Source organism: Lepidochelys kempii, chromosome 5 (genome assembly GCF_965140265.1).
Source record: "Lepidochelys kempii isolate rLepKem1 chromosome 5, rLepKem1.hap2, whole genome shotgun sequence".
NCBI lineage: Eukaryota > Metazoa > Chordata > Testudines > Cheloniidae > Lepidochelys > Lepidochelys kempii.
The window spans coordinates 112,986,547-112,999,809 of NC_133260.1; the positions used below are offsets into that span (position 1 = coordinate 112,986,547).

The following is a 13,263-nucleotide window of genomic DNA, read 5'->3' on the forward strand; positions in this document are numbered from 1 at the left end:
GATAGATTTTACCTAAATTAATAACCACAGATGGAAATAACTAAACCACCTCTTACACTTCAAAGACTGTTACCGATACAGCACAAATTTAGTTATTTCATGCTTTACCTTTGATTCTCAAATTCTCAATTAATTTTACTTATTTTTTACCACGACTTGTGGCACCAAATACAGGTCTATTTTTTAAGAAGTTTCCTCTTGTGTTAAGGTGGATTAAGACACCTTTATAATTTAGGGGAAGTTGAAGTTTTCAAGGGACCCAAACTTCTATTAAAATGTTAAAATTTTATCCCACTTGGATATCCAACTGCTGAGGTGAACGTTTAGTTAGTTTCAAGAATAAAGTTTCAGAGGGGTAGATGTGTTAGTCTGTATCCCCCAAAACAACGAGGAGTTTGGTGGCACCTTATAGACAAACATTTATTTGGGCATTTGCCATGCTTCCCTGCATCTGAAGAAGTGGGTTTTTTACCCATGAAAGCTTATGCCCAAATAAATCTTTAAGAATAAAGTTGTGCTTTCCATGATATACAATGGTTTCTCTCTAATAACAAGTGTTCAACTAGTGCTGCAAAAGAGGGTTTTAAAATATTGCTTACTGCTGACCTCTATCTAGTCAACTTAATCCATTATTCAAATTCATTCAGTTAAATTTTTTTTTAATAGGTCGGCACTAAATGAAATCCCAAACCTTTTATTCTCTTGCACTTAAAAGCTAATGTAGCGGTTGTAAGGTAGAGTGTATGTGAAAACTGGTCCCAAAGATCAATGCTCATAAACGTGGTCGATTTAGGTAGGGTTATTATGATTTTTCTTTTAAGAGAAATATGACTATTTGAAATTAATTGAAAAAGGATTTATTTTGTTTCTGCATACAAGATTGGATGAAAATAGCTAATGTAAAACTTTGTTTTTTTTTAAAGAGATCAATGCTTAGTGACTCTTATTCTATCAGAATTTTGTGGAAAACTCACTTTACAGTTAACACACACAAAATGCAGCTGCAATCTGTTTATTTCCCAATCTTATCCAAGTAGAGCACTAATATTTTATTTAAGGATGATCAAGGATTTATATGAAATTCAGAGGTAAAGTTATATTGTTATTGCAATAGTCTCCCTTTTATATGGGCTTCCCTACCCTTCCTCATCCATTCATATGTACAATAGAAGTTGGCTAGTATTTTTATGGGTAACATGACTTATTTCACCAGTTATTTAAAACAGCAGGATATTCAATTCACGCTAGAAGAAATCTTGGGTTCCCTTCCCCTCCTGAAGCTCAAGAGTTTTTACCACAAAATTTAGTTAGAAAAGTCAAAATGGACCAGACTCCACATGTATCGGATTTAACTAAAAGGTAGTAAGTTGAATGTGCACTATTAGTTCAAAGACTTTTTTAGAGATTGCTTTTAGAGTTCAAAACATTTTCATATAAAATGTTGACAAAAATTAACCCCCCCCCAACATGCCTCCCCCACCCTCCCATCATCATCCTCCCAATGTCAAAATGATTTTTAAAGACGTTTTCCCCAACAATTGCACATTGAGACGTGGACTTAACAACATAATGCTTCAAGTATGTTTCATGCCAATCGTCAATAAGAGTCATAACATTACTGAAAAAAGTACACTTGTTCTTTTGGAAGCCTGAAAGAGACCTTCCATGGGAGTATGGTTAAACAACATTTTAAATTTAAAAAACTGAAAAAACCCCAAAATAAAATATACGACTTTCTTTGGACTTAAAGAAACAGTGTTGATAATTCCCATTTGAATATGAAGAAATAACCCCAGCAGGAATCTAGTTTCACTGTACTGCACAAAACCATGTACATGAAACAATAAAACATACAGATACTACCGTTGTTCAACTGTGTATGAATATACTACATCTGGCATATAAGCATACATGGGAAATATACTGGCCTCTCTGCAAACACGTTTTCTTAAGGCTGAACAAACCTTCGGATCCAGAAGTATTTCTTAATTGCATTCTCTTTTCATCAGGGTCAAGAGTTTAATTTCCCATAAAGAGGTGACTGTTTCATAATTAAATCACCATAATGAGATCACAGATCATTGATTTTAAACCATTTGTAAATTCTCTGGATCGCACAGGTATGTGAAATAGTCCTCATTTTAAGGAAGTGTACATGGAAGAACATTTGTTTTCACAGACAAGAAATCCTTCTGGAAACGCAAGCAGATTATTCAACAGGTACTGAAATTTGGAACCTATAACCACACATTTTATTTATATATATATATATATATATATATATATATATATATATATATATATATTTTCCAACATGTCACTGTATAACGACGAAGATATTTTTTCAAAGAAAGGATTTTAATTTATCAGATGTAAAAAAAAAGTGTAAGCAGACCATGTACTATATGAACAAACAAAAATACTATGCCAACAGTTTTTATGGTAAAGGTATGTCACATACTGGCAGCAGAAGAGTATTGAAACTCGCAGTAATAAATAGCTCCAAATTAAGAATTTTCTACAACATTTCCTTAGAAAACAGGACCAGTATTCTTCCTTTTATGGTGATCCTGTAGAACACCTTCACTTTTATATATATCTAATATTATAACATTAAAACAGACACAAGAATGTTGATGACAAACAATGCTGGATTCAGAACAGTACACAGTAACACTTTTTTGTTACAAGTCCTACTGGTTTATTGACTAAGGCTAGACAGCAAGTCACAGGATCCTATTTGGTGCATTTTTTACCATGGTCTAAGATCAATAAATGGATAGAACCAAGGACCTGTGGTCCAACCCACTGTGGCAGACTGGAGACAAATATTAGGGCCACTTTTTGGTCCCCCACTTCGTACCTTGTTTCCTGGAACTGCAGAAGTGGAAACAAGACTATAGTGTTTTAAGTGACTAGAGAAAGTCAGCAATAAGTGGCATTTTAACATGAGTAAGGTTACTAGGCTTGTGATGGTGCTGCATCAAAGGAGCATACAGGGAAACCGAGTACTTGTAACATCTGGTAGTGTCATTCCCTCAATGACTTTAGAATATATGTATGCAATAATAAATAGATCAGTTATGTAATAAGGCAGTGTGTTGAACATGCATTCGTCTTGTGGACTGGAACACCACAGAGAGATACATGATACCATACACATTCATTAAGAACAAGTTTTTTTTGTGTTTTTTTGTGTGGTTTTTTTTCAAGGCTATCCAGGCTAACTCTTCCAGAACATTTCCTTGGTGAGAAGAGCGATCCTCTGAGTCTTGTCACTTTTCCTCTCCTTTATCAAGAGATGATGACTGGCTTTAAAGAAAAATAAAGCTGAAGAGGGTTGGTTTATTTTTTTCCATTTTGGTTGCATCACTTTGAATGTTTTATTTAAAAAACAGTTTTTGATGCAGCCAGATGCTGTATCCTCAGGATGTTCCAGATGTTTCCAGGTAACTCTGTAGTTTACGGACTGTGGTTTTGTCCAGTGAGCAAAGGTCAAAGTCAAAGGTTGTGTTTGTGATATGAAAGTGTCCAGTTTCTTCTATAAGGTTTACGATCTGGGAGGAGAAAGAGAAAAAGAATATTTAGGTGAAAATCCCATCCTTTTCATATTTTTAGGATGTACTGCACAATTGAATGCTCCTACTAAAGTATTACTGTGTAATGAATATGAACAAGTCCACAAGACCACAATTCCAAAATAACAAATGGAACAAAATCAGAACCTTTTATGTTAAATTCCCCTTCCATCCCTCCCGTGAAGTTCTAGTAGTTTTGACAAAACAGAATCTTAATTCAAACTACACCTGTTTGTTCCCCCAGAACATAACAAATAAGGGTATCCAAAACTAAGGCCAAACGCCAGCTAACTTCCAGCTGGAATTAACACTTAACAATAATTATTAGCACTGCAAAGAGGTTTTTTTTTTAAATCTTAAAAGCCTTTCACAAATTGCTAACTAATTATTTTTAAAAGTCTTTGGGAGGCATGGAGCTAAAATTTTTGCCCAGTTCATTTATCTGGCTCATAGCTAGGAATTCTGTTATTACAGGACATGATTGGTATTAAACCTTTTGCAAGTACAAATATTTGTAATATGTTTACCTTTAAAGAGGAAAACAAGGTCAAAGGATTTTACAAGACAGAAATTGAGTACCACAGGCTAAGACAAAATGGTAAAAGAGAAGGAAAGAGGCACTGTCGTAAGCTACTGCAATAAATATACTTTCATTAAAGCTAATTATATATCTGTGTATATTTAAATCGACTAGTAGTAGATTGTAAACTGTTTGGGACAGAGACAGTCTTTTTGTGTGTTTGAACAGCACCTAGCATAATGGAGCCCATGTCCACCTAGGGGCACCTAATAAAAAATAATAACAGATCTGTTTATAAAATGTCTTATGTATGTTTGGTGTCTGTTTTCCCACCCGTGGTCTGGTTTACCGGACACTTTGATAATGTTATCAAGCTTGTTATGTAATATTTGGCCTTTGATGACTGTTGGGATCCCGTAAACTCTTGGAGGAGGGGAACAATCCTTACAAAATAGTTACCACAGTTTAAAACAAAACTTCACAAAAACACAAATTCAGTTACAGTGGAAATCTCAACAGATCTTGCATCAATTGTTAATTCCAGGAATATCCACTACATCTTTTGGATTAACAACTCTACATCAAGTATGATATATTTTAAAGCAAAACAGGTGTTTAAAGTTAAACCACAAACTAATCTAATTGACTCAAGAAGAAAAGGGGAAACTCCTTTAGCTGGTGATGCAACATATTGGTCAGATTACCTAGTGTTCAAACATGTCCAGCCAGAAAAGGGGCGGTGGGCCCCGCCAGGAATGGTGAAGGACATACGTGAGCTAGTTCATTTCACACTAAGGCTACGTCTACACTACACAGCTTTTAGCGACATGGCTGTGTCGTCACAGCTGTGCTGCTAAAAGTCATGCAGTGTAGCCACTGTTTGTCGGCTCTCCTAGCAAAAAAAAACTTCTACCCCCAACGAGCGGCGTTTGCGTTGTCGGCAGGAGAGCGCTCCTGCTGACAATGCACTGTTCATAGCGGCACTTGTCGCAACAAAACTTTTGTCTTTCGGGTATGGGGGGGGCGGGCGGGGGTTTAACACCTCTAAAAAACAAAGGTTTTGTCATTCAATTGCCAACATAGATATAGCCTGCATAAAAGATCATTTATATCTGGAAGGAGCAGTTATGCTGAAAGCTGATTTTCTATAAAATTTAACTCTGAATAAATGTATGCTTTATGGCATGTATCTAGACAAACTAGTCACACTTAGGAGAGCAATACCATTATTTGTTAAATGTTGACAGTGAGGAAGGGGCAAGTGATAGCTCATGGAATCAGACTCCACATGCACCTGCTTTCCATTAGGCAGAACCCCAAGGCACCTCTTTCAGCTGGCACACTGAGGGAGATGTGGTACCATGGCAGCTGCAATGCCAGTGAATCTACAATCACATGGATTATCTGGAATAAAGTCACAGAGGGAGCAGAGAGGACCGCTACTTCTCTCCACATTCTTTCCATTTCTATCTGTCTGGGAATTTAGAAATGCTCATTTGTCATGTCCATTCCACATGTTTAGCCACACCCAAGCTATACACAGCTCATTTAGTTGGGGTAGAGAATTCCTTATCCCAGCCCAAGAATCAAGTTATATGGAGCAAATCCTTGTTGCACAGGATTTGTTCCATTGTTTAGGAGTTAGCCCTTTTTCAACTAGATTGTTTTTCATTCCCTGACTTCAAGCATTACAACCCTAGCTTTTCTGAGTTGGATCTTTTTAAAAGTCAATGCCACTAAGTATAAGAAACTTCTGATTTGTCTAAAGAAACTTCATCTTCCGCTTTAGAGTTAATTCTCACGACTCATTTCCTAAACAGTGAGATGACTGGTAATTAAACTGTGGTTATGGCTTTCCTTGAAAAGAACACACACAATTGTCACGCTTACAGAATGAATTTCTACAGCAGCATTACTGAGGTCTTACAACTCTGTCTTGGCCAACTGGATTGTGCTTGGCAACCCAATAGTGTAATAAATAGTGGTTTATGGATTTTATAGAGAAAAAGCCTTCACACTCAGTTTTAGGATGAGAGGAAGCAGAAAAGGAGCAAACAGAAACATATATTTCATTTTCTGAGGAAGAGGAAAAATAACCCCTTTGTTTAGTATATTGAAAGAAAAAGGTTCAGTTCAAATGTCTATTTCCCCAAGAGTTTCAAATGCACTTGAAACTTCTTGGCACAATATCATTTAACCACTCTGCAAATGCAACTGTCAAATATTACAGATGTGAGGGGATTTTGGAACCTACAGCATGAGCAAAGAGTATATAGGTGAATTTAGCTCCCCGCTTTACAAGACTAATGAACTTAAACTATTTTGAAAAAAAAAATGTTGGTACATTTGACACTATAAAAATATTCAAGACGTTGCTTATCTTGAAAATGTGGATATTTGTGTAGAATTTTTTTTATATGGGCAACTGTTAAGGAGATTTCTTTAAATGCTGGATAGATCAAGACTGGAGATATTTATGTAAATTGTTTCTTAGCCTGTAAGCTCTTATGGGCAAGGGACTCTGCTTTTGTATGCATTTGTAAACCATGTAGAACAATGGGGCCATGATCCTGATTAGAAGCTCTGGGTACTGCTGTAACAAACATTTTCTGCACATGCAGTTCTACTTTTGATTTGATGTTGAATTTTACCAATTTAGTATGAGACTTAGGTAAGTTACTCTTTCTGAATTTTAGATTACAGCCCGTTTAAATTTTATTCAGACAAACATCTATCAGTTTCACTAAAACTTTGCATCATACTGTCCACATTACGCTATGCTGTATTAAAATACGTTTCCACACAATTACGATGGGCATATGGCCTAAACAGCTACACTGCAATTGTAAAGCCCTGCAGCCCAAGCCCCTTGAGCCTGAGTCAGCTGATATGGGCCAGCTGCGGGTGTTTCATTGCAGTGTAGGAGAGCTCTTTTATTTAAAACCTGCAAGCTTTCGTGAGGTTAGATAATGGATTCTGACCCATCCCTACATGAAACAATCTGCTGTTATAGGTGCCTTATTTTGTTTTTGAGCACACTATCTAAATTGTTGTTCCTTTTCCAACAGTAGAAGGAAAACACTCCGATTACAAATGATGGACAGAATATAGATTAGAATGACAAACCTGGTAAAAAATACAATAGTTGTAGTGCAATGTAAATAACTTATTTTAAAAAATAAAGCAGTGACTAGTCCAAAGACAACATTTGTTTAATTTCTCCTCCCATTTTTATTCTTTCAACAAATGGTTCTTTCTCCCTGTACCAGAGAGGAAGAGGCTTACAACACTAATGCTAAATGAAATAATGTGGAGTGGGGTTGTGAATTGGAGGATTGAACTGCACCATTTGGAAACAAGGTAAAAGTGAGAGAGAAGAATGCCTCTCAGAATTAAAACTGCTCTTTCTAACTACACAAATTCTTTTTCCCCACGTGGGGAAAAAGGTTCAGTTTGGATTTAAATTAGACCAGAACTCTGAACACCGAAAATCCAAGTTCAGATACTGCCCCTGGAATTGATTCTGGTTTATCAGCACTTCATTTAAAGCTGTGCCTCTCAGCTTCAGTTTTTTCAGTTTTTTGGGACTTTTAATCTAATACTTTCTACTTCATCTATCCATTTTATCATTAACAACCCACCCACCCACAACCTTTCCCATCTCCTCAGGTCCTACACTGAAATTCAGAGCAAAATTTTAAATGATGAAGCAAAATACTAGATACCAGACAGCAAAAAACTGTGATATGTGGAAACTTCTCTCTTTTAGAGAGTCCTCAGTCCTCTCTTGTGACAGGAACATGGGAAGAAATCCAGCCTCCTTTTGTAAAGTTAGGAATGTAATCCACATCACTAATGCATCGTCTCCAAATACAACAACTAGCTGGTAATCAAGTTTATGTACATTGGGGAAGGTGAGAGGTAACCCTCCTTAGAAGAATTCTGTTTAATATGTTTCCCTGTGATACTGTGTCAGAACAGTACCCTTCGCTAACTTCCATAACAATATACTTGATTTTGAAATATAAAAACACTTAGGAGTGTTAACAGATGCATTTTTAAGAAACACAATACACTTTAAAAATGAGATTAAAAACCTCTTTTATTGAGTAGTATCTACTCCAGGCTTTTTAAGCCCCAGACTAAGTCATATAAACATTTTAACCCTATCCCTCATCCTGGTCTCAAGAAATATATCCACTGTGTCAAGGACACCTGATAAATCAGAGTGAAATGAACCCCAAAAGTTTTAAGGGATGTACAAAAATACATCAGGATAGACCCCGACAGTTCTATGAAAAGCTTCTAAAATTTTGGAGTTCTTGAGTGCCTGCCAACGAGAGTAGTGTTCATGACTTATAATATTAGCACACACATCCTTATACTATTCAAAAATACTAGAAAAAGAATAAAGGTTTAGATTAGTTGCCAGGAAGCCTGACAGTTATAATGTTAGAAACACAACATTAAAACGTTTTATTCCAAGTATCCAGGCAGCAAAGTCCAAAAATATCCCATTTGTGAGCTTTGCTTTTCTGCCTTAATGTACAATTTTGTTTACACAATGTTGCTCCAGCTCAGTTTTATCACCATCCATCATGCCACAACAATTTATCTGTCTTAAACAAGAAAATGAGCATGTCTGCATGAGGGGACTAGAGTGCAAATGACAAACCCATTTTCGATGTATGGAGGGTTTTAAACCATATGATAGTTCCCAGATTTGCAAGCTTCCCTCAGATGCCCACATTTTCAAAACTTGGGTGCTTCCTGAAATTAAGCACCTAAATCTGTATTTAGATACCTAAATGAATGGCTTGTTTTTCAGTGGTGCTGAGCACGTGTGATTTCCATTGATCACTCCCCATCCCTAGGCTTCAGAGCCCAAGCTCCAGCCCGAGCCAGAGCTTGAAAGCGCTGTCTAAACAGCTATTTCTAGATCTCAAGGCCCACTAGCCTGAGTCTGTTAACCCACGCTGGAAGGCTCGCTCCCATGGACTGTGTAGACATACCAAATGGTGCTCAGTGTTTTGGAAAAGCCCTTGACTTTGACAGAACTATGACAGCTTACATGAGTGGAGGATGTGCCCCCTTGCGCCTAAACGCATGCGGTGAAATCCTGGCCCATTGAATTTGATGGCAAAATTCCCAGTGACTTCAATGGGGTCAGGATTTCACCCATGGTGACTAAGTATGAATCCATTGGTTGAGATGTAAGCTTGAGTACTGGTAAATGGCTAACTTAATCTGCTGCTGTTTTACTTCTAATTGCATAAAAGCTGTTGCATTATTAGAAGAAATCTCAATCCCTTCCATTTATCATACATATTCCCTAGAAGAGAAAATGGGGAAGATTTTTTTTTAAATGTGATTTTTGTTGTAATTTCTATCTGGTAGCACACCCTCCCACCTTCCCCCACCCCCATACACAAATACTAGTAAATAGATTTCCCATGTGTCCCAGTTCTTGGTCATCTAATCTTTTGCATCTACAGTCTACCTCTTGGCCACTTCATAGGTACCTTTAGCCTTAACTACCACCTTTACATTGATATTACTCAAATATGTATAATTTGACATCTATAATGTCATATAATAATACTCTTGTCTGCTCTCCCTCCCCCAAACTTGTGGACTCAACTCAGCTTCCTTCAACTAATTGTCTCTCAGAGAATTGCTTCTCTTGGCAAGAGCAGCATCCTCGACCAGCTACATCTTTCTTCCTTTGTTCTTCAGCTGAGAACTCCTGTTTGCTATCATCATGCATCGACTTGGTAACAAGTAAGACTGCAAAACTTTCCTCCTCCTTCCATAGTCCTCAATTCTGCAAGGCTACATCTCTCATCAGATATTCAGCATGGCCTACAAGTACATCTGCTTCAACTTTAACCCCGCTAAAGTCCTGATCTATGCTTTCATTTCTTCTTCCTCTGACTTGCAACCCATTTATGTCCCTGCTCTTCAGACTATCACATGCAGAATACTGCTGCTTGCTCTCCTGTATACCAAAAGAGACCATAACCTCCTCCCAAAGAATCACAGAAGATTAGGGTTGGAAGAGACCTCAGGAGGTCATCTAGTCTAATTCCCTGCTCAAAGCAGGGCAAACACCAACTAAATCATCCCAGACAGGGCTTTGTCAAGCTGGGCCTTAAAAACCTCTAAGGATCGAGATTCCACCATCTCACTAGATAATCCATTACAGTGCTTCACCACCCTCCTAGTGAAACAGTGTTTCCTAATATCCAACCTAGACCTCCCCCACTGCAACTTGAGACCATTGCTTCTTGTTCTGTCATCTGCCACCACTGAGAACAGCTGAGCTCCATCCTCTTTGGAACCCCCCTTCAGGTAGTTGAAGGCCGCTATCAAATCCCCCCTCACTTTTCTCTTCTGCAGACTAAATAAGCCCAGTTCCCTCTGCCTCTCCTCATAAGTCATACGCCCCAGCTCCCTAATCATTTTCATTGCCCTCTGCTGGACTCTCTCCAATTTGTCCACATCCCTTCTGTAGTGTTGGAACCAAAACTGGACGCAATACTCCAGGTGTGGCCTCACCCGTGCTGAATACACGGGAATAATCACTTCCCTCGATCTGCTGGCAATGCTCGTACTAATACAGTCCAATATGCCGTTGGCCTTCTTGGCAATGAGGGCACACTGCTGACTCATATCCAGCTTCTCATCCACTGTAATCCCCAGGTCCTTTTCTGCAGAACTGCTGCTCAGCCTGTCGGTCCCCAGCCTGCAGCAGTGCATGGGATTCTTCCTTCCTAAGTGCAGGACTCTGCACTTGTCCTTGTTGAACCTCATCAGATTTCTTTTGGCCCAATCCTCCAATTTGTCTAGGTCACTCTGGACTCTATCCCTACCCTCCAGCATATCTACCTCTCCCCCCAGCTTAGTGTCATCCACAAACTTGCTGACAGTGCAATCCATCCCATCATACAGATCCTTGATGAAGATGTTGAACAAAACAAGCCCCAGGACTGACTCCTGGAGCACTTCGCTTGATACCAGCTGCCAACTGGACCTTGAGCTATTGATCACTACCCATTGAGCCCGACAATCTAGACAGCTTTCTATCCACCTTAGAGTCCATTCATCCAAACCATACTTTTTTAACTTGCTGGCAACAATACTGTGGGAGAACGTATCAAAAGCTTTGCTAAAGTCAAGATATATCACATTCACCGCTTTCCCCATATCCACAGATCCAGTTATCTCATCATAGAAGGCAATCAGGTTGGTTGGGCATGACTTGCCCTTGGTGAATCCATGTTGACTGTTCCTGATCACCTTCCTCTTCTCCAAGTGCTTCAAAATGGATTCCTTGAGGACCTGCTCCATGATTTTGCCAGGGACTGAAGTGAGGCTGACCAGTCTGTAGTTCCCCAGGTTCTCTTTCTTCCCTTTTTTAAATATGGGCACTATATTTGTCTTTTTCCAATGTCTGGGACCTCCCCCAATCACCATGAATTTTCAAACATAATGGCCAATGGCTCTGCATTCACATCAGCCAACTCCCTCAGCATCCTTGGATGCATTAGATCTGGACCCATGGACTTGTGCACATCCAGCTTTTCTAAATAGTCCTTAACCTGTTCTTTCACCACTGAGGGCTGCTCACCTCCTCCCCATACTGTGTTGCCCAGTGCAGCAGCCTGGGAGCTGACCTTGTCTGTGAAGACTGAGGCAAAAAAAAGCATTGAGTTCTGTAGCTTTTTCCACATCATCTGTCACTATGTTGCCTCCCCCATTCAGTAAAGGTCCCACACTTTCCCTGACCTTCTTCTTGTTGCTAACATATATGTAGAAACCCTTCTTGTTACCCTTCACATCCCTTGCTAGCTGCAACTCCAATTGTGCCTTGGCCTTCCTGATTACACCCCCTGCATGCTCGAGTAATACTTTTATACTCCTCCCTAGTCATCTGTCCAAATTTCCACTTCTTGTAAGCTTCCTTTTTGAGTTTAAGCTCACCGAAGATTTCACTGTTAAGTCAAGCTGGTTGCCTGCCATATTTGCTATTCTTTCTGCACTTTGGGATGGTTTGTTCCTGCGCCCTCCATAAGGCTTCTTTAAAATACAGACAGCTCTTCTGGACTCCTTGCCCCCTCATATTAACTTCCCAGGGGATCCATCAGTTCCCTAAGGGAGTCAAAGTCTGCTTTTCTGAAGTCCAAGGTGCGTATTTTGCTACTCTCCTTTCTTCCTTTTGTGAGGATCCTGATCTCAACCATCTCATAGTCACTGCTGCCTAGATTGCCACCCACTTCTACTTCCCCTACCAATTCTTCCCCGTTTGTAAGCAGCAGGTCAAGAGGAGCACGGCCCCTAGTCAGTTGTTCCAGCACTTGTACCAGGAAGTTGTCCCCAACACACTCCAAACACTTCCTGGATTGTCTGTGCATTGCTATATTGTTCTCCCAGCACATGTCAGAGTGATTGAAACCCCCCATTAGTACCACGGCCTGTGATCTGGAAACTTCAGTTAGTTGTCTGAAGACAGCCTCATCTACCTCATCCTTCTGATCCGGTGGTCTATAGCACACACAAACCATGACAGGTTTCAGAGTAACAGCCGTGTTAGTCTGTATTCGCAAACAGAAAAGGAGTACTTGTGGCACCTTAGAGACTAACCAATTTATTTGAGCATGAGCTTTCGTGAGCTACAGCTCTCTTCATCAGATGCATGCCGTGGAAACTGCAGCAGACTTTATATATACACAGAGAATATGAAAAAATACCTCCTCCCACCCCACTGTCCAGCTGGTAATAGCTTATCTAAAGTGATCATCAGGTGGGCCATTTCCAGCACAAATCCAGGTTTTCTCACCCTCCACTCCCCACACACAAATTCACTCTCCTGCTGGTGATAGCCCATCCAAAGTGACAACTCTTTACACAATGTGCATGATAATAAAGTTGGGCCATTTCCTGCACAAATCCAGGTTCTCTCACCCTCTCACCCCCCTCCCAAAAACCACACACACAAACTCACTATCCTGCTGGTAATAGCTCATCCAAAGTGACCATTCTCCCTACAATGTGCATAATTAAGGTGGGCCATTTCCAGCACAAATCCAGATTTTCTCACCCCCCCCCCATACACACACAAACTCACTCTCCTGCTGGTAATAGCTCATCCAAACTGACCACTCT

The 13,263-nt window shown here is 39.4% G+C and overlaps 1 protein-coding gene across 2 annotated transcripts in view; it reads right to left on the reverse strand.

Annotated features, from left to right (window-relative positions):
* Positions 1–2,376: 2,376 nt before the first annotated feature.
* MLLT3 (MLLT3 super elongation complex subunit) overlaps positions 2,377–13,263 on the reverse strand; it is a 229,978-nt gene continuing 219,091 nt past the window's right edge. For both annotated transcript variants that reach the window (XM_073345488.1, XM_073345489.1), the window contains exon 12: positions 2,377–3,557. In XM_073345488.1, the coding sequence (XP_073201589.1) occupies positions 3,426–3,557 (132 nt within the window). In that variant the 3' untranslated portion in view covers positions 2,377–3,425. The remainder of the gene's footprint in view (positions 3,558–13,263) is intronic.